Below are 21,172 nucleotides of genomic sequence, written 5' to 3'. Positions count from 1 at the left end.
TGGATTCCATGGGCTCTTACCTTCTTGACCAGTCTCCTGTGCAGGACTTTATCGAAGGCCTTACTGAAATCCATATATACCACATCCACTGCGTTACCCTCATCCACACACCTAGTCACCCCCTCAAAAAATTCAATCAAATTAGTCAGACATGATCTTCCCTTGACAAAGCCATGTTGACTCCCTGATTAATCCTTGCCTCTCCAAGTGGAGACAAATTTTGTCCCTCAGAATTTCTTCCAATAATTTTCCTACCACTGATGTTAGGCTCACTGGCCTGTAGTTCCCCGGTTTTTCCCTACTTCCCTTCTTGAATAATGGTACTACATTAGCGGTTCTCCAGTCCTCTGGCACATCCCCTGTGGCCAGAGAGGTCCTGAATATATGTGTTAGAGCCCCCGCAATCTCTTCCTTTGCCTCACACAGCAGCCTGGGATACATTTCATCCGGGCCTGGGGATTTATCCATTTTTAGGCCAGCTAAAACCGCCAATACCTCCTCCCTCTCGATGTGAATATGTTCAAGCATATCACAGTCCCCCCGCCCTATTTCTATGTCTACGTCGTCCTTCTCCATAGTGAAAACAGATGCAAAAAATTCATTTAGAACCCCTCCTACATCTTCCGGCTCCACACACAGATTGCCACTTTTGTCCCTAATGGGCCCTATTTTTTCCCTAGTTATCCTCTTACCCTTAATATACTTATAAAACATCTTAGGATTTTCCTTTATTTTGCTCGCCAGTGTTATTTCATGGCCCCTCCTTGATCTCCTAATTTCTTTTTTAAGTATCCCCCTGCACTTTTTGTACTCCTCTAGGGCTTCCTCCGTCTTTATCCTTTTGTATCTGCCAAAAGCCCTCCTTTTTTTCCTAATCCATTCTCGTATATCCTCTGACATCTAAGGTTCCCTGTGGTTTTTGGAACCACCCTTGACCTTTACGGGAACATGTTGCCATTGTATGATCTCAACCTCCCTTCTGAAAGCCTCCCATTGCTCTGATGTGGATTTTCCTACAAGTAGCTGATCCCAGTCCATTTTGGCCAGATCCTGCCTTATCCTATTAAAATCGGCCTTCCCCCAATTTAGAACCTTTATTTCCGGCCCATCCCTGTCCTTTTCCATGACCACCTTAAATCTTACCATATTATGGTCACTGTCACCAAAGTGCTCACCTACTAGCACTTTTTCCACTTGGCCGGCCACATTCCCTAGAATTAGGTCCAGTACCGCCCCCTCTCTTGTAGGACTTTCTACATGCTGGCTCAAAAAGCTCTCCTGGATGCACTTTAAGAATTCTACACCCTCTGAGCCTTTCACACTCTGACTATCCCAGTTAATATTGGGGAAGTTGAAATCCCCCATTATTATTACCCTATTATTTGCACATTTCTCTGAGATTTGCCTACATATCTGTTCCTCTATCTCCCCCTGACTGTTTGGAGGCCTATAGTACACTCCCATCAAAGTGCTTGCCCCCTTTTTGTTTTTAAGCTCCACCCATATGGCCTCATTAGAGGAACCTGCTAATATATCATCCCTCCTTACTGCAGTAATTGACTCCTTAATTAATATTGTGACACCCCCTCCTCTTATACCTCCCCCTCTGTCTCGCCTGAAGATTCTGTACCCCGGAATATTGAGCTGCCAGTCCTGCCCCTCCCTCAACCACGTCTCCGTGATAGCAACAATATCATACTCCCATGTGTTTATCAACACCTTCAGTTCATCCACCTGATTTGCAAGACTCCTTGCATTAAAATAGATGCCATCCAGCCTTGCCCTTATATATTTGCCCTGTCTACCAAGCTGACTTGTTTTTTTCTCTATAATTGGCAGCACATCACCCCCTATTTCAGCTCCCCTCTGTATCCCATCCCCCTGCCAAGTTAGTTTAAAACCCCCCCAACAGTGCTTGCAAACCTCCCCGCAAGGATATTTGTCCCGCTCTGGTTCAGGTGCAACCCGTCCGACTTGTGCAAGTCCCACCTTTCCCAGAAGCAGGCCCAGTGATCCAGGAAAGTAAAACCCTCCCCCCTACACCAACTCTTTAGCCACGCATTCATCTGCTCTATCCTCCCATTCCTATACTCACTAGCACGTGGCACTGGGAGTAATCCAGAGATTACAACCTTTGAGGTCCTGCTCTTTAATCTGTTACCTAGCTCCCTAAATTCTTGATGCAGGACCTCATCCCCCTTCCTACCTATGTCGTTGGTCCCAATGTGGACCACGACCTCTGCCTGCTCCCCCTCCCCCTTAAGAATGCCCTGTAGCCGCTCAGTGACATCCCTGACCCTGGCCCCAGGGAGGCAACAAACCATCCTGGAGTCACGTTTGCGGCCACAGAAACGCCTATCTGTTCCCCTTATGATAGAATCCCCTACCACTATTGCTCTCCCACTCTTTTTCCTCCCTTCCTGAGCAGCAGAAGCATCCCTGGTGCCAGGAAGCTGGCTGCTGCTGCCTTCCCCTGGTGAGTCATCCCCCTCAACAGTATCCAACTTGGTATACCTGTTTGAAAGGGGGATGTCCGCAGGGGGTCCCTGCACTACCTGCCTGCCTTTGTTGCTCTGCCTGATGGTCACCCCCTGTGCTGCCCTACCCTGAGGCGTGAACAACTCGCTAAACGTGCTATCCACGACCCCCTCAGCATCGCGCATGCTCCAAAATTCATCCACCCGCAGCTCGAGCGCCGCAATGCGGTCTACAAGTAGCTGCAGCTGGATGCATTTCCCGCACACATGGTCGCCAGGGACACTGGCAGCATCCCTGACTTCCCACATGGAGCAAGAGGAGCAGAACACGGGTCTGAGCTCTCCTGCCATGACTTACTCCTTTAATTAATTAAAAAATTTATTCAATACCCCAGTTACAGGTATACTCTAGGGCGCTTTATTTACCAACTGTCCCCACTACACCACAGAAATTTAACACCACAGAATTCAAGCTTGTATTGAAAAGAGAGAAATACTCACCAACCAATCACTTACCTGCTTCCTGCTGACATCACACTTGGATTACTTTTTACCTCTCTCCCGGAACCTGTATTGGTATGCCTCTGACTGCTCCCTCTTATACTCAGCCGCCTCGGGCTGCTCCCGCGCAGGTCCGCTGCTTCTCCGGTCTCAGGGCTGTGGGCCTCGGTGCCTCTGACTGCTTCCTCTTATACTCAGCCGCCTCGGGCTGCTCCCGCGCAGGTCCGCTGCTTCTCCGGTCTCAGGGCTGTGGGCCTCGGTGCCTCTGACTGCTCCCTCTTATACTCAGCCGCCTCGGGCTGCTCTCGCGCAGGTCCGCTGCTTCTCCGGTCTCAGGGCTGTGGGCCTCGGTGCCTCTGACTGCTTCCTCTTATACTCAGCCGCCTCGGGCTTCTCCCGCGCAGGTCCGCTGCTTCTCCGGTCTCAGGGCTGTGGGCCTCGGTGCCTCTGACTGCTCCCTCTTATACTCAGCCGCCTCGGGCTGCTCTCGCGCAGGTCCGCTGCTTCTCCGGTCTCAGGGCTGTGGACCTCGGTGCCTCTGACTGCTCCCTTTTATACTCCGCCGCCTCGGGCTGCTCCCGCACAGGTCCGCTGCTTCTCCGGTCTCGGGGCTGTGGGCCTCGGTGCCTCTGACTGCTCCCTTTTATACTCAGCCGCCTCGGGCTGCTCCCGCGCAGGTCCGCTGCTTCTCCGGTCTCAGGGCTGTGGGCCTCGGTGCCTCTGACTGCTCCCTCTTATACTCAGCCGCCTCGGGCTGCTCCCGCGCAGGTCCGCTGCTTCTCCGGTCTCGGGGCTGTGGGCCTCGGTGCCTCTGACTGCTCCCTTTTATACTCAGCCGCCTCGGGCTGCTCCCGCGCAGGTCCGCTGCTTCTCCGGTCTCGGGGCTGTGGGCCTTGGTGCCTCTGACTGCTCCCTCTTATACTCCGACGCCTCGGGCTGCTCCCGCGCAGGTCCGCTGCTTCTCCAGTCTCGGGGCTGTGAACCTTTCCACTCCCCACACTAGGCTGAGGGTCTCCCTGTCACTCTGGGCGTAGTTACACTCGGCTGAGGTTAGTGACCGAGATGCAAAGGCTACTGGCCTCTCCGAGCCGTCCGGGAATTTGTGCGACAGCACCGCTCCAATGCCATAGGGTGATGCATCACACGCCAACCGAATTGGTAGTGCTGGGTTGAAATGAGCCAACACCTCTTTTGATGTGATCAATGCTTTGCTCTGTTGGAAAGCTCGTTTACATTCGTCACTCCACTTCCATGGTATCCCCGTTTGCAGTAGGGTGTTCAGTGGGTGTAGTACGGTAGACAAATTCGGCAAGAACTTATGGTAGTAGTTCACCAGCCCGAGGAACGACCTCAGTTGTGACACATTTTCCGGTGCTGGAGCCTTGACTACTGCCCCAATCTTTTCAGGGACTTATGTAACCCCTCTTTATCAATAACATGGCCACAATACGAGATCTGCTTCTGGAAAAACTCGCATTTGTGGCAATTAGCTCGGAGCCCATATTCCTTCAATCTAGTGAGCACCTGTTCCAGGTTGGCGAGGTGATCACTGTCATTTTCGCCCGTGACCAGGATGTCGTCCAAATAACACTGGGTCCCTGGAATCCCTTGCAGGACTTGTTCCATTGCCCTTTGCCAAATAGCCGGAGCTGATGCTACCCCGAACACCAGCCGGTTGTATTGGTAGAGACCTTTGACTGTTGATCGTGGGGTACTGTTTCGAGGCTTCTTCTACCTCCATTTGCAGGTACGCCTGGGCCGGATCAATCTTAGTGAAGCATTTCCCTCCAGATAGCGAGGCGATAATATCTTGAATCCGCGGAAGCGGATATTGTACAGTGTGAAGGACTGGGTTCACTGTCACCTTAAAGTCCCCACAGATGCGAACCTTCTTTGGTTCCCCAGGTGTATTACTCAACGACCTCTTCATTACAGGAACGATGGGTGTAGCCCACTCGCTCCAGTCCACTTTGGACAGTACTCCTGAACGTTCCAAACCTTCCAGCTCTGCTTCGACGGCTGGGCGGATCGCATAAGGTACCGGTCTGGCCTTAAAAAAAAAAAAAAAAAACAACTTTGGGCTTGCATTTTCCTCTATTTTGATCGTCGCTGTTATGCCTTTTAGTGTTCCAAGTCCCTGCTGGAACACTTCTTGTGCGTCAGTTAGCATTTTGACAGTCGTCCAGGTGTGACGCCGTGATCCTTTTTGGCATCTACAGTCAGTGCTTGTATGGAATGCCAATCTAGCTGTATCTTCCGGATCCATTCACGTCCTAGTAGTGGTGGTCCTCCATCTGGCAATACATATAGGTCCATTTTTGGTGTTTCCTTGCCGTTATATATAACGTTCACCCTTATTTTTCCTTTGGGGTAGACTTTTTGGCCCGTGTACGTCTTCAAGACAATCTTTGTATCTCTCAAGGGTATATGTGAGAATAGCCGCTTGTAGTCCCTTCGGTTCATGACTGTTAGGGCTGATCCTGTGTCCAATTCCATTTTCACTTGGACTCCTGCTATCTTGAGCGTGACCCAGATAGTTTGGTGATCCTCCGTTTTGATCACATTATGGAGTTTCAGACAACCCAGCTCCTTGTTTCCGGAGTCTGTATCACTCTTCTGTTCGTCTGAACTACTCTCCGTCACCTTATGTACCTTCTTGTACTTCTCCTGTGGAGATTTCTTGCTGCTGGTTTTCTTTCCCGAGCTGCAGACTCTTGCTATATGTCCTACTTTTCCACACTATCTGCACACTTTGTCCTTGAACCAGCAGTCATTATGGTCGTGTGTTGTTCTGCTGCAGTGATAGCACTTCACTGTTCCGTATGACATTTCATTTGTGCCATATTCTTGCGGTCTCCGTTGTATCTCTGCAGCGCCCCGTGCTGCTGCTTCGTGTGATACTGCAATGCTGAAAGCCTTGTCCGGTGTAAGATCCTTTTCTGATCGAAGCCGTTTCTGGGTTCCTTCACTTTGAAGCCCACACACAAATTTGTCCCTTAAAGTATCTGCTAGTCCCGTTCCAAACTGGCACTGTTTCGATAGCTTGCGCAGTTCCGTTAAATACTCAGCATTACTTTCATCTTTATGCTGGTTCCTTTTGTGAAACTTAAATCTTTCTGCTATCAGCAGCGGTGTGGGATTTAAGTGGTCCTGTAGGATTGACACTATGTTTTCAAAATCCTTTTCTACTGGCTTCTCTGGGGTTACTTGGTTTTGTAGTAAGCCATACGTTTTTGCACCCATTGAATTCAACAATACCAGCGCTTTCTTGTCATCTGGCACTTCATTCGCCTTGCAGTATACTTCTATGTGTTCGACATATGTCGTCCAATCTTCGACTTTATTGTCGAACGCTGTGATACTGCCACTCTTCGGCATTTTTGGGTGTGGTTAGACTGGCTTCAAATGGCGTCTCCCGCACTTTCCTTTCTTCCCCGCTGCGGCTTAAAATGGCGTCTCCCGCGCTGCTGCCAACGCCGCTCTCGGCGGTCCTCGTGGCAAATGGCGACGCCCTGTGGGTTTCGTGCGCTGCTCCTGCGCTGCTGCCAATGCCGCTCTCTGCGGTCCTCGTGGCAATGGCGCACCTTGCGTTTTCCTGCGCGCCTCTCTCCCTCGTTGACGCTGCTCGGCCCTTGACCACCGGCTGCGCTCTGCTCTCTCTCGTCTCTCTCCCCCGTTGACGCTGCTCGGTCCTGAACAGCGGCTGCGCCCTGTGTGCTCTGCCCTCTCTCTCTCCCCCGTCGACGCTGCTCGGCCTTTTTCTGTGCCGCTCAGTCAGGCTCTAGCCCGTCGCTGTCCGGGAAGGGTCTGTGCAGTACCTGTTGCCAGCCCGTTTCGCTGGACCACCGTGACTGGAAAGCCAAGCCTGGCTCTCGACAGCCTCCCCTGCGATGCTCAAATCTCCGCTGGATGACTGGGCGGTTGCCCGTGGTCGACGCCCGTGCTTCTGGACTCTACCTTCTTCCACTGTTCTCCAGGAGCAAATCCCTGGGAGGTGATGCAGAGTTGCAGGTAGGTTCGAATCTGCTCGTCGCCACTGTTACGTCCGTGTAATAATAAGAAAAGGACTGCAGAGAACGGTACAACAGGTGTGTTTACTCAACGTGGTTCAAACTGCAACTGACTGTACAGATCACTTTTCAGGGTTTATATACAGGTGTGGTCACTGCCGGTACTGCAGGATAGAGGAGCTGTAAAAAGTAGTTCTCCCCCTTAAAGGTACATACATTACACGACCGACGTCTCCCGCCTCCGCACACACATTACCCTCATGATCTCTAATAGGCCGTACCCTTTCTTTAGTTACCCTCTTACTCTTAATATATTTATAAGACATCTTTGGGTTTTCCTTGATTTTACTTGCCAAGAATTTTTCATGCTCTCTTTTTAACCTTCTCTGCTCCAAGGAAAACAACCCCAGCTTCTCTAGTCTATGCAGATAACTGTAATCCCTCATTCCCTGAAACCATTCTAGTAAATCTCTTCTGTACCCTCTCCAAAGCCTTCACGTCCCTTGTGGTGCCCAGACTTGGACTCAATACAGCAGCTTGGGCCGAGCTAATGTTTTATGTAGGTTTAGTAGGGGAATGGTAGCAAAGTGGTTATGTTACTGGACTAATGTTCCGGAGACATGAGTTCAAATGCCACCATGGCAGCTGGGGAATTTAAATTCAGTTAATTAAATAAATCTGGAATAAAAAGCTAGTATCAGTAATGGTGACCATGAAACGATCAGATTGCTGTAAAAACCCATCTAATTCACTAATGTCCTTTAGGGAAGGAAATTTGCCATCCTTACCTGGTCTGGCCTATGTGGTTGACTCTTAACTGCCCTCTGAAATGGCCTAGCAAGACACTCGGTTGTAAAAAGAAACGCTACGAAAAACAAGAAGAACTGGACAGACCACGCCGCATTGACCTCTGCACCGGCTATGGACATGGCAACAGTCAACCCTATAAACTCCTCCTCACCAACATCTGGGGACTTGTGCCAAAACTGGAGGAGCTGTCCCACAGACTAGTCAAGCGACAGCCTGACATAGTCATACTCACAGAATCATACCTTTCAGCCAATGTCCCAAACTCCTCCCCTGGGTATGTCCTGTCCCACCGGCAGGACAGACCCACCAGGGGTGGCAGCACAGTGGTATACAGTTGGGAAGGAGTGGTCCTGGGAGTCCTCAACATTGACTCCGGACCCCATGAAATCTCTGGACCCCATGAAGTCTCATGGCTTCAGGTCAAGCATGGGCAAGGAAACCTCCTGCTGATTACCACCTACCGCCCTCCCTCAGCTGATGAATCAGTACTCCTCCATGTTGAACACCACTTGGAAGAAGCACTGAGAGTAGCAGGGGCACAGAATGTGCTCTGGGTGGGGGACTTCAATGCCCATCGCCAAGAGTGGCTCAGTAGCACTACTACTGACCGAGCTGGCCAAGTCCTGAAGGACATAACTGCCAGTCTGGGCCTGCGACAGGAAATGAGAGAACCAACAAGAAGGAAAAATCTACTTGATCTTGTCCTCACCAATCTACTTGTCACAGATGCATCTGTCCATGACAGCATTGGTAGCAGTGACCACTGCATAGTGCTTGTGGAGACGAAGTTTTGTCTTCACACTGAGGGCACCCTCCATCGTGTTGTGTGGCACTACCATCGTGCTAAATGGGATAGATTCAGAACAGATCCAGCAGCTCAAAACTGGGCATGAACGAGGCGCTGTGGGCCATCAGCAGCAGCAGAATTGTATTCCACCACAATCTGTAACCTCATGACCTAGCATATCTCTCACTCTACCATTAGCACTAAGCCAGGGGACCAACCCTGGTTCAATAAGGAGTGTAGAAAAGCATGCCAGGAGCAGCACCAGGTGTACCTACAAGTGTGGTGCCAACCTGGGGAAGCTGTAACACAGGACTACATGCATACTAAAAAGCAGAAGCAGCATGCTATAGACAGAGCTAAGCAATCCCACAATCAACGGGTCAGATCAAAGCTCTGCAGTCCTGCCACATCCTGTCGTGAATGGTGGTGGACCATTAAACAACTAACGAGAGGAGGATGCTCCATGAATATCCCCATTCTTAATGACGGTGGAGCCCAGCACGTGAGTGCAAAAGACAAAGCAGAAGCATTTGTAACCATCTGCAGTCAGAAGTGCCGAGTGAGTGATCCATGTTGGCCTCCTCCTGAGGTCCCCACCACCACAGAAGCTAGTCTTCAGCCAATTCTATTTACTCTACGTGATATCAAGAAATGGCTGAGTGTACTGGATACAGCAAAGGCTATGGGCTCCGACAATACCCTTGCTGTCGTGCTGAAGGCTTGTGCTCAAGAACTAGTCGCGCCTCTCCGTCCTCGGCCTCTTGCACTGTTCCAATGAAGCTCAACTTAAGCTCGAGGAACAGCTCCTCATCTTTCAATTCGGCATTTTACAGCCTTCTGGACTCTACATCGAGTTCAACAATTTCAGACCATAACCTCTGCCCCTGTCATTTAAAAAAAATGTTTTTTCTCTCTCACACAGCAGCTGTCGATCATTTTGCTATTGCCATTTACACTTCATCTAGAGTCACCTTTTTTTTTCTTAACTTGTCCCATTATCATCTTGTTTTGCCTTGCACCGTCACCCCTTTTGTCTTTTAATCTTTCCTGCCTTCCATCCTATCACAGAGCTTCCCTTTTGATCTTTCCTCCCCTCCCCCCTTTCCCTGCCCCTCCACTTGCTTACAAACCTGTTCCATCTCCAATATTTTCCAGTTCTGACGAAGGGTCATCGACCTGAAATGTTAACTCTCTTTCTCTCTCCACAGATGCTGCCTGACTTGCTGAGTATTTCCAGCATTTTCTGTTTTTATTTCTGTCTTTTACAAATCCGTGTTGGTTCTCCTTAAGTGCCCGTTAATTTTTTCCTTGATTATTGTTTCTAAAACTTTACCCACCACTGATGTTAAACTGACCGGCCTGTAGTTACTAGGATTGTTCTTAAACTCTTTCTTGAACAATGGTGTCACATTTGCCACTTTCCAATTCTCCGGCTCCTCCCCCGCATCTAGGGAAGATTGGAAAATTATGGTAAGCCCTTCCACTATCTCCTCCCCCAATTCCCGTAGCAACCTGGGATGCAAGCCATCTGGACCAGGCGACTTATCCACTCTAAGCATACCCAGCCTTTCTAGTACATCCTGTCTATCAGTTTTCACCCCTTCCATTGCTTCTACCTTTTGCACTTCTACCAATATTTTGTCAGAATCCACCTCCTTTGTAAACACCGATACAAAGTACTCATCGAGCCTTGCCCTGCGCCTCTAAGCATATATCACCTTCTTTGTCTCTAATAGGCCCCACCCTGCCTCTTGCTACTGTTTAGATGCCGATAGAAGATTTTTGGGTTTCCTTTTATGTTAACTGCCATTCTACTCTCATATTCTCTCTTTGCCAATCTTATTTTCATCTTCACATCCCCCCTCAAGTTATTGTATTTGGTCTGGTTCTCCCTTGAAGAATTCACCTGGGATGCATCATACACCTTTTTTGTTTCATCATCTTCTCAATCTCCCTCGTCATCCAAGGAGCCCTTTCTTTGGTTCCCTTACCCTTCCTGCTTGTTGGAATGTACCTAGCTTGTACTTGGAACATCTCCTTAAAGATCACCCATTGTTCCGTTACAGCTTTTCCTGTAAGTCTTTGGTTCCATTTTACCCTGGCTAGTTCCTTTCACATCCCATTGAAGTTGGCCCTATTCCAGTTTAGAAGTTCCACTCTAGATTGTTCCTTGGTCGACCTGGCCCACCTCATTCCCCAGTACCAGATCCAGCAATGCCTGCTTCCTAGTTGGACCAAGAACATATCGGTCAAGGAAATTCTGCTGAACACATTTCAGAAATTCCTCCCCCTCCTTTCCCTTTACCCTAGCATTATCCCAAACGATGTTTGGGTAATTAAAGTCCCCCAATATCACCACTCTATAGCTCTTGCATATCTCTGCGATTTCCCTGCAGATTTGCTCCTCTACCTTCCTCTTACTATTTGGAGGCCCCAATAGCGTGATCATACCTATTTGCTCCTCAACTCTAACCAAATGGATTCTGTTGTAGTTATACCCTGAGTAATCATAACCTCCATATCCATTGTAACCTGGATTGCTATAGCCACTGTTGTAACTACTATAACCTTGATTCCAGTAGCTGTTGTATCCTTGGTTCCAGTTCTGATTTTTAAAAGAAAAATCATTTTTGGCAGTTAACAATACGTGCAAGTTCCAAAAAACATTCAGTAGTTTTTTTATTGCAGTTCACTGCTGTTGCGACTAATTAACTTTGAACATTGGGGATGAGGGGGTATCTCTGGGTGATGTTGGGATATATTTATTTTTAGGTTATCTTTTTAAAAAAAAAAAAAAAAAATTAAAAGAATTATCCTGATCTCTCGGCAGTGAGTGTCTTGGTGAACCTCTTCATGTTGCCCATCTGCTGCAGTTATGAGAGATGAATGTTTTAATCTCCTTCGTTCTGGTCTATATGCAGAGTTATTATGGTATGTCTCGGGTTGACTTTATGCCAGGACTGTGTTAGTGTGAGAATTTACACTGAGACTAACCAAAAACCAATGCACAACTTTTTAATTCTTTGCTTTTAAAAAAAAAAAAGCTTCAAATTCCAGAATATTTTCTAGCTAGACCTTAAATTGTTTATACCGAACCTCTATTTGTTAACTGTTTTTACGTAGTCTGTTCATTAAATGACCAGACCATTCATTTGTGAATGTTTGTGCCTGCGCCATTATTGTTAAATGGTTGTATCTAAGCTGTTAAAAATTTTTTATACCAGGACCATTCTTCAGGCAAACTTTTTTTTATGTTTTACATTTCAATTCACGCGGTGTGATGCAGACAAACGTGAGCTGTGGACCCAAGAAGACTGTCCTGAATTGGAAATGTTAATGTGAATGAGTGGTGAGTGTCTGATTAAAGCTGAACAATACCAAGGCGGGAAGGGGTGAGAAGCACTTTTTAATCTTAAATTAGGCCGCAGTTCTACAAGTGCTTTTGCTCCTATGGAAAGTGGTTTTGGGAGCACTTCAATGAAAAAGTGGTGGTGTAACCTCAGAGATTTGGGTGTCCTCGTGCAAGAAACACAGAAAGCTAGCATGTAGGTACTGCAAACAATAAGGAAGGCAAATGGCATGTTGGCCTTTATTGCAAGGGGTTTGGAGTATAAGAGTAAGGAAGTCTTGTGACAATTGTACAGGGCTTTGGTGAGACCACACCTGGAGTACTGTGCACAATTTTCATCTCCTTATCTAAGGAAGGATATACTTGCCTTGGAGGCGGTGCAGCGAAGGTTCACTAGATTGATTCCTGGGATGAGAGGGCTGTCCTATGATGAGAGAATGTGTAGAATGGGCCTATACTCTCTGGAATTTAGAAGAATGAGAGGTGATCTCATTGAAACATACAAGATTTTGAAGGGGATAGACAGGGTAGATGCTGAGAGGTCGTTTCCCCTGGCTGGAGTGTCTAGAATTGGGGCATAGTCTCAAGATAAGGGGTAGGCCATTTAAGACTGAGATGAGGAGGAATTTCTTCACTCAGAGGGTTGTGAATCTTTGGCATTCTCTGCCCCAGAGAGCTGTGAATGCTGAGTCTTTGAGCATATTCAAGGCTGAGATAGATAGATTTTTGGACTTTAGGGGAATCAAGTGATATGGAGATCGGGCATGAAAGTGGAGTTGATGTTGATAATCAGCGATGATCTTATTGAAGGGCAGAGCAGGCTCGAGGGGCCGTATGGCCTACTCCTGCTCTTATTTCTTATGTTCTTATAATTGAGCGTACTAAAGGCGTGTGAGGCATGACTCTCGTACGGGTTCATGTTTGCACAGAGTGCATGTTAACTCCAGCTTTAGTTTCTCGCCACCTCCCAACAAATGTTGGAAACAAAGTTATTGCTAATGTCTGGTGTAATAATAAGAAAACTTAACAGAACGAGTTATTAGGTTCATCAAGTGTTTTCCTTCCACCAACAATATCCAGTCTGTTTTTGGGATGAGATGTTAAATCTGCTCCTGTGGTTCAGATGGATGAATAAGGGACAGCCGGCTCGGATTTGTTAAAGGCAAATAACAAAACTGTACGCAGTATTCCAAATGTGGTCTAACCAAGGTTCGATACAGGTTTAGCATAACTTCCATACTTTTCAATTCTATCCCTCTAGAAATAAACCCTAGTGCTTGGTTTCTTTTTTTATAGCCTTGCTAACCTGTGTCGCAACTTTGTGATTTGTGTATTTGTACTCCTAGATCCCTTTGTTCCTCTACCCCATCTAGATTCACAGCCTCCAAGTAATAAGTGACCTCCCTATTCTTCCTACCAAAATGTAATACCTCACATTTACCTGTGTTGAACTTCATTTACCAATTATATGCCCATTCTGCAAGTTTATTAATGTCCTCCTGTAATTTGTTTGTTGCAGTCCTCCTCAGTATTGACCATCTCCCCCAATTTGGTGTCATTCACAAATTTAGAAATTGTGTTTTTGATTCCAAAGTCTAAATCATTATTGTAAATTGTGAACAGCAGTGGTCCCAGCACTGATCCTTGTGGTACACCACTATCCACCTTCTGCCACTGTGAATAGCTACCCTTTACTCCTACTCTCTGCTTTCTGTCTTGAAGCCAGCCAGCTTTCCATTCTGCTACTTGTCCCCTGACTCTGTATTTTCTGACCTTGTTCATCAGTCTATTATGGGGTACCTTATCGAAGGCCTTTTGAAAATCTAGATAAATTACATCTACTGCATTACCATTATCTACTCTCTCTGTTACCTCTTCAAAAAATTCAATGAGTTTGGTCAAGCACAGTGGCAAGTTGGATCCAAAATTGGCTCAGAAGTAGGAAGCAAACGGTTATGGTTAATGGGTGTTTTTGTGACTGGAAGGCTGTTTCCAGTGGGGTTCCGCAGGGCTCAGTACTAGGTCCCTTGCTTTTTGTGATATATGTGAATGATTTAGATTTGAATGTAAGGGGTATGATTAAGAAGTTTTCAGATGATACAATAGTTGGCCATGTGGTGGATAATGAAGAAGAAAGCTACAGACTGCAGGAAGATATCCATGGATTGGTCAGGTGGGCAGAACAGTGGCAAATGGAATTCAATCCGGACAAGTGCGAGGTAATGCATTTGCGGAGGGCCAACAAGGCAAGGGAATACACAATAAATGGTAGGACACTGATAACTGCAGAGGGACCCTGGAGTGCATGTCCACAGATCCCTGAAGGCAGCAGGACAGGTAGATAAGGTGGTTAAGAAGGCATACGAGATACTTGCCTTTATTAGCCGAGGCATAGAATATAAGAGCAGGGAGGTTAAGCTTGAACTGTATAAAACGTGAGTTAGGCCTCTGCTAGAATACTGTGTGCTGTTCTGGTCACCACATTACAGGGTACAGAGGATGTTGCCAGGACTGGAGAATTTTAGCCAGGAGGAAAGATTGGGGAGGCTGGGGTTGTTTTCTTTGGAAAAGCCGAGGCTGGGGGGAGACCTAATAGAGGTGTATAAAAATTATGAGGGGCGTGGATAGGAAGAAATAATTTCCCTTAGCAGAAGGGTCAATAACCACGGGCATAGATTTAAAATAATTGGTTGGTAGTTTAGAGGGGATTTGAGGAGAAATGTTTTAACCCAGAGGGTGGTGGGGGTCTGGAACTCTCTGCCTGTAAGGGTGGTAGAGGCAGAGTCCCTCATCACATTTTAAAAGTACTTGGAAATGCACTTGAAGTGCTATAACCTACAAGGCTACGGACCAAGTGCTGGAAAGTGGGATTAGGGTGGATAGCTCTTTGTCGGCCGGCACGGACAAGATGGGCCGAATGGCCTCCTGTGCTGTAAATATCTATGATTCTATGACTTTCCCTTTTGAAATCCATGCTGACTATTCATTATTGTATTTTTATTTTCGAGATGTTCTTCTATTTTCTCCTTTTAGTAAGGATTCCATAATTTTTCCTACCACTAATGTTAAGCTGACTGGTCTATAATTCCCTGAACATGTTCTCTCCCCCTTCTTGAATATAAGTATAATAACGTTAGCTATCCGCCAGTCTTCTGGCATTACACCTTTTTCTAACGAATTATTAAAAATGTGTAGTAATGCCTCTGCTATCTCTTCCCTAGATTTGTTTAAAATCCATAGATGCAATCCATCCGGACCAGGGGTTTTATCTTCTTTGAGTTTTATTAGTTTATTTAATATATCCCCTCTTTTTTTAAATTTTAAATGCACTTATCTCATTACTAATCTCATCATCCAATGTCATGTCCACCTGTTCTATTTCCCTGGTAAATACTGAAGCAAAATAATTATTTAATATTTCTGCCATCTCTCTACTGTTACCTGTGGTATTATCCTGTCTATCACTTAATGGCCCTATTCCCATCCCAACCTTCGTTTTTTATTGATGTACCTGTAAAATATTTTACTATTTTGTTTTATGTTCCTTGATACTGTAATTTCATTGTTCCTCTTTGCCTTCCTAATTTTTACTTCTCTCCTAATCTCTTCATATTCTCCCCTATCATGCACTTCCCTGCTCTCCATGTACTTAATGTATGCCTCTTCCCTTACTCTCAATTGTTCCCTCATGGCTTTATTCATCCATGGAGTCTTATTAGTTCTTAGTTCTTTCAGTGGAATATATTCATGCACTCTGGACACCGTTTTAAATGTTTCCCATTGCTGTTCTACATCGTTGTTTGCCAATATTGTTGCCCATTTTATTTTCCCAAATTCTATTCTCAGCCCCTCAAAATCTATAGAAACATAGAAAAATGGGAGCAGGAGTATGCCATTCGGCCCTTCGAGCCTGCTCCGCCATTCAACACGATCATGGCTGATCCTCTATCTCAATTCCATATTACCGCTCTCTCCCCACACCCCTTGATGGCTTTTGTGTCTAGAAATCTGTCTATCTCCTTCTTAAATATATTCAGTGACTTGGCCTCCACAGCCTTCTGTGGTAGATAATTCCACAGGTTCACCACCCTCTGAGTGAAGAAATTTCTCCTCATCTCAGCCCTAAATGCCCTACCCCATATCCTGAGACTGTGACCCCTTGTTCTAGATCCCCCAACCAGGGGAAACATCCTCCCCGCATCCAGTCTGTCTAGCCCTGTCAGAATTTTATACATTTCAATGAGATTCCTCTCATTCTTCTAAACTCTAGTGAATACAGGCCTTGTCGAACCAATCTCTCCTCATACGACAATCCTGCCATCCCAGGAATCAGTCTGGTGAACCTTCGCTGTACTCCCTCTATGGCAAGTATATCCTTTCTCAGGTAAGGAGACCAAAACTGCACACAGTACTCAGGTGTGGTCTCACCAAGGCCCTGTATAACTAGTAAGACATCCTTGCTCCTGTACTCAAATCCTCTTGCAATGAAGGCCAACATACATTTGCCTTCCTAACTACACCTGTATGTTTAATTTCAGTGACTGGTGTACAAGGACACCCAGGCCCCTTTGTACATCAACATTTCCCAATCTATCATCATTTAAATAATACTCTACCTTTCGGTTTTTTCTACCGAAGTGGATAACTTCATATTTATCCACGTTATACTGCATCTGCCATGTATTTGCCAACTCACTCAACTTGTCTAAATTGCCTTGAAGCCTCTTTGATTCCTCCTCACAACCCCACCTAGTTTCGTGTCGTCAGCAAACTTGGAAATATTACATTTGGTTTCCTCATCCAAATCATTGATATATATTGTGAATAGCTGGGGCCTCAGCACTGATCCCTGCGGTACCCCACTAGTCACCGCCTGCCACCCCGAAAAAGACCCATTTATTCCTACTCTGTTTCCTGTCTGTTAACCAATTTTCAATCCATGCCAGTATATTAACCCCAATCCCATGTGCTTTAATTTTGCACACTCAACTCTTATGTGGGACTTTATCAAAGGCCTTCTGAAAATCGAAATACACCACATCCACTGGTTCTCCCTTATCTAGTCTATCAATTACATTCTCAAAAAAACTCCAGTAGGTTTGTCAAACACGATTTCCCTTTCATAAATCTATGTTGACTTTGTCTAATCCTGTTGATATTTTCTAAGTGTCCTGTTATCACATCCTTTATAATAAACTCTAGCATTTTCCCTACTACTGATGTTAGACTAACCAGTCTGTAGTTCCCTGTTTTCTCTCTCCCTCCTTTTTTAAATAGTGGGGTTACATTTGCCACCCTCCGATCTGCAGGAACTGTTTCATAATCTCTAGAATTTTGGAAGATGACAACCAATGCATCCACTATTTCCATGGCTACCTATTTTAGTACTCTGGGATGCAGATTATCAGGCCCTGGGGATTTATCGGCTTTCAGTCCCATGAATTTCTCCAGTACTATTTTTTTTACTAATACTAATTTCCTTTAATTCCTCCTTCTCACTAGATCCTTGGTTCCCTAGCATTTCTGGGAAGTTATTTGTGTCCTCTTCCGTGAAGACAGAACCAAAGTATTTGTTTAATTGCCCTGCCACAGTCCGTAAGGGGGACCCCGAGCTCCCAGTGTCACTTTAATTCACCGCTCCATTCCCACTCAGACCTCACCGTCCTCGGCCTCTTGCATTGTTCCACGGAAGCTTAGTGTAAGCTCGAGGAACAGCACCTCATCTTTCGATTAGGCACTCTACAGCCCTCTGGACTCAACATAGAGTTCAACAATTTCAGATCATAACCTCGACCCTTATCACATATATACATATATTTTTTTTTTTTTATCCACACTTTTTGTTTGGCCCTTTTTTTCTTCCCTCCCACATGGCAGCTGTCCTTCATTCTGCCAGCGCAATTCACACTTCATCTAGAGTCATCCTTTGTTCTTTAACCTGTCCCATTACCACCTCCTCTTGCCTTGAATATCTCTTAATGTCTCTCAATGTCCCTTAGGGGGAAAAATTCAGTATCGCCCTGTTTGGGGCGCCATTATCGGCCATGCGCAAAGTTTAGCGCCTGGCGCTAATTATCGCCCCCGACGGCAAACTTGGCTTTTATCGCCCCTGGAGGTGATTGGAGCGCTAAATCAGGCGCTACACACCTCTTCTTAAGGGGCAAAGTCCGAGGAGCAAGGTGCTACCTCAGAGCGCGGGCGAAGCAAGAAAGTGCATATCAAAATGAACCTGCAAAGTGCTGCTCAGTACCCAAAACTCCTTCACACAGCGTTGAATCTCTCCAGAAGTCTCAGTCTCTCTCTCTCTCTCTCTCTCTCTCTCTCTTTCTCTCTCTCTCTCACAGAATGCGCGGTGCACAAATGTCACCAAGAAAAAAAGGCAGTCCCTTTCTGACTGTAAAATGCTCCCCTCAACCTGTTGTTGCTAGCGGCAGGCGGTAAGGCAGGGGGCGCCACTCAATATCTGGTCCGGGGCATTGCGCACTCGACTGATGTCACTATGTGCCAGCGCAGGAGATCGTGGTGGTAGTGTTTAGCACCGCCGCAAAATGCCTAGTTAATTTTGCGAGCGGCGCAAATATCGCCGCGCCCAGGCGCTAGTTGCTTTGCGCTCCATTAGCGCCCTCTTAAGGCGCTAATGGGCGGCACAAACAACTGAATTTTTCCCCCTTAATCTCTCCTGCTTTCTATCCTATCACTGACCTTCCCTTTTGTACTTTCATCCCTTCCCCCTTTTCCTAGCCCCTAAACTTGCTTTCCATTTCCTGCTTTTTTCCAGTTCTGACGAAAGGTCTTCAACCTGAAACGTTAACTCTGTTTCTCTCTCCACGGATGCTGCCTGGCCTGCTGAGTTTTTCCAGCGTTTTCTGTTGTTATTTCAGATTTCCAGCATCCGCAGTATTTTGCTATTGTATTAGTATTTATTCCTATTCTCTGTTTTCTGTCTGTTAACCAATCCTCAATCCGTGCTAATACCTCCAATCCCATGAGCCCTAATTTTGCTCAATAACCTCTTGTGTGGCACCTTCTCGAATGCCTTCTGAAAATCCAAATACACCACATCCACCAGTTTCCCCCTTCTCTATTCTGCTAATTACAACCTCAAAAAACTCTTAACAGATTTGTCAAACACGATTTCACTTTCATAAATCCATGTTGACTCTGCCCAATCCTATTATTTTCTAAGTACCCTGTTACCATGTCCTTAATAATAGATTCTAGCATTTTACTGATGTCAGGCTAACTGGCCCGTGGTTCCCCATTTTCTCTCTCCCTCCTTTCTTAAATAGTGGGGTTACATTTGCTACCTTCAAATCCATGGGAACCATTCTAGAATCTATGGAATTTTGAAAGATGGCAACCAATGCATCCACTATCTCTATAACCAGCTCTTTCAACACCCTAGTATGTTGGCCATCAGGTCCAGGGGATTTATCGGCCAGAATTTTGGAGGCGGGACCTCTAGCAAAATCACAAAGATTGACTGTGGGCAGGAAACTCTCTGTCAACCCGCCTCCAATCAATCTTCCCAAGTGTCAGGTCCCCGATTTGCGCATGGACCCGACACCTAGCGGTGGGAAGAGGATTATAGCCACTTAACTGCCTGTTAAAGGTAGTTAACAGGCTCTTTTTCAATTTTGACACTTCTACTTCGGGTTCCCCGATGTCCGGACACCACGCCAGGTAAGTGTGGCATGTTGTAAGTCTGCTGTAATATTTCTGCATTGATAACAGCTGCAGAAGTGGTGTGAAGGATCTAATGGTGCACTGGTGTGTTTCAGAGGTAAGAAAATGTTGGGAAAATCATTTTTAATGCATTTACACTTTTCTGTAGGTAACTAGTTTTGAATTGCATGTCTAGTACCACCTCATTGGGAGAACCTCTCACACCAGTGACAGATCACTTCTGTAACCTCGCCTGCAGCTGCCATCTGTTCTAGCCTAAGATGGGAGTCACTGGAGAGCCTGGGTGCAAGAACTCACCTGTGAACAGTCATTGTCAGTGTTTGTAGCACCTCAATGCTGTCAAACACTGAGAAATGAGCTGTCAAAAAAAAATTGTGCGTGGTCCCTTTACGAAAACCGGCAGATGACGCGTCATCAAATGACCGCATCTGACCAGCTTTGTCTTAGTTGGCCGGCAAGATGCAGGGTGGGCTTAATAAGGCCAATTGACATAAAATCACGTCTGTGGGCCGGATGTAGTTGGGGGCGGGACTGGAATCCGGAAGCCGCCTGACCCGCTCCCAAGCCTCATCGATCGATAAAATCGCAGCCCATGGCTTTCAGTCCCATTAATTTCTCCAGTACTATTTTTTTACTAATACTAATTTCTTTCAGTTCCTCATTCTCGCTCGAGCTTTGGTTCTCCACTATTTCCGGAAAGTTTTTTTCGTCGTCTTCTGTGACGACAGAAAGATAGAAAGACTTGCATTTATATAGCGCCTTTCACGACCACCAGACATCTCAAAGCGCTTTACAGCCAATGAAGTACTTTTGGAGTATAGTCACTGTTGTAAGGTGGGATACGCGGCATCCAATTTTCGCACAGCAAGCTCCCACAAACAGCAATCTGATAATGACCAGATAATCTGTTTTTGTTATGTTGATTGAGGGATAAATATTGACCAGGATACCGGGGATAACTCCCCTGCTCTTCTTCGAAATAATGCCATGGGATCTTTTACGTCCACCTGAGAGGGCAGATGGGGCCTCTGTTTAACGTCTCATCCGAAAGACAGCACCTCTGACATACACAAAGTATTTGTTTAATTTCTCTGCCATTTCCTTATTCTCCATTATAATTTCTCCCGTCTCAGCCTGTAAGGGACCCACATTTACTTTCGCTAATCTTTTCCTTTTTACATACCTATAGAAGCTTTTACAGTCTGTTTTTATGTCTGTCGCTAGTTTACTCTCATTCTATTTTCCCTTTCTTTATCAATTTCTTGGTCCTCCTTTGCTGAATTCTAAAATCCTCCCAATCCTCAGGCTTGTCACTCTTTTTGGCAACATTATAAGCCTCTTCCTTTGATCTAATACTATCTTTAACTTCTCTTTGTTAGCCACGGTTGGACCACTTTTCCTGTGGTGGTTTTGTGTCTTAAAGAAATGTATATTTGCTGTAAATTATGTATTAATTCTTTAAATGCTAGCCATTGCTTGTCTACCATCATACCTTTTAATGTACTTTCCCAATCTACCTTAGCCAACTCGCCCCTCCTATCTACATAGTTCG

At 46.1% G+C, this 21,172-nt stretch overlaps 1 protein-coding gene across 9 annotated transcripts in view; it reads left to right on the top strand.

The window, feature by feature from the left end:
- The window catches only part of tmem108 (transmembrane protein 108), a 423,054-nt gene that overhangs the window by 100,222 nt on the left and 301,660 nt on the right, over nucleotides 1-21,172 (top strand). The window contains exon 5 of one of the 9 annotated variants that reach the window (XM_085988777.1): nucleotides 11,872-11,934. The exons of 7 other annotated variants lie outside the window; for them this stretch is intronic. In XM_085988777.1, the coding sequence (XP_085844903.1) occupies nucleotides 11,928-11,934 (7 nt within the window). In that variant the 5' untranslated portion in view covers nucleotides 11,872-11,927. Of the gene's footprint in view, nucleotides 1-11,809; nucleotides 11,935-21,172 lie in introns of all 9 variants that reach the window. One more of the 9 variants, XM_085988776.1, reaches the window with a different exon arrangement.

This window comes from Somniosus microcephalus, chromosome 5 (assembly GCF_052327205.1).
Source record: "Somniosus microcephalus isolate GS21.2 chromosome 5, FLI_Smic_1.0, whole genome shotgun sequence".
Classification (NCBI taxonomy): Eukaryota; Metazoa; Chordata; class Chondrichthyes; order Squaliformes; family Somniosidae; genus Somniosus; species Somniosus microcephalus.
Note: the sequence above shows the minus strand (reverse complement) of the source record. Positions and strands in the feature narration are given on the sequence as shown.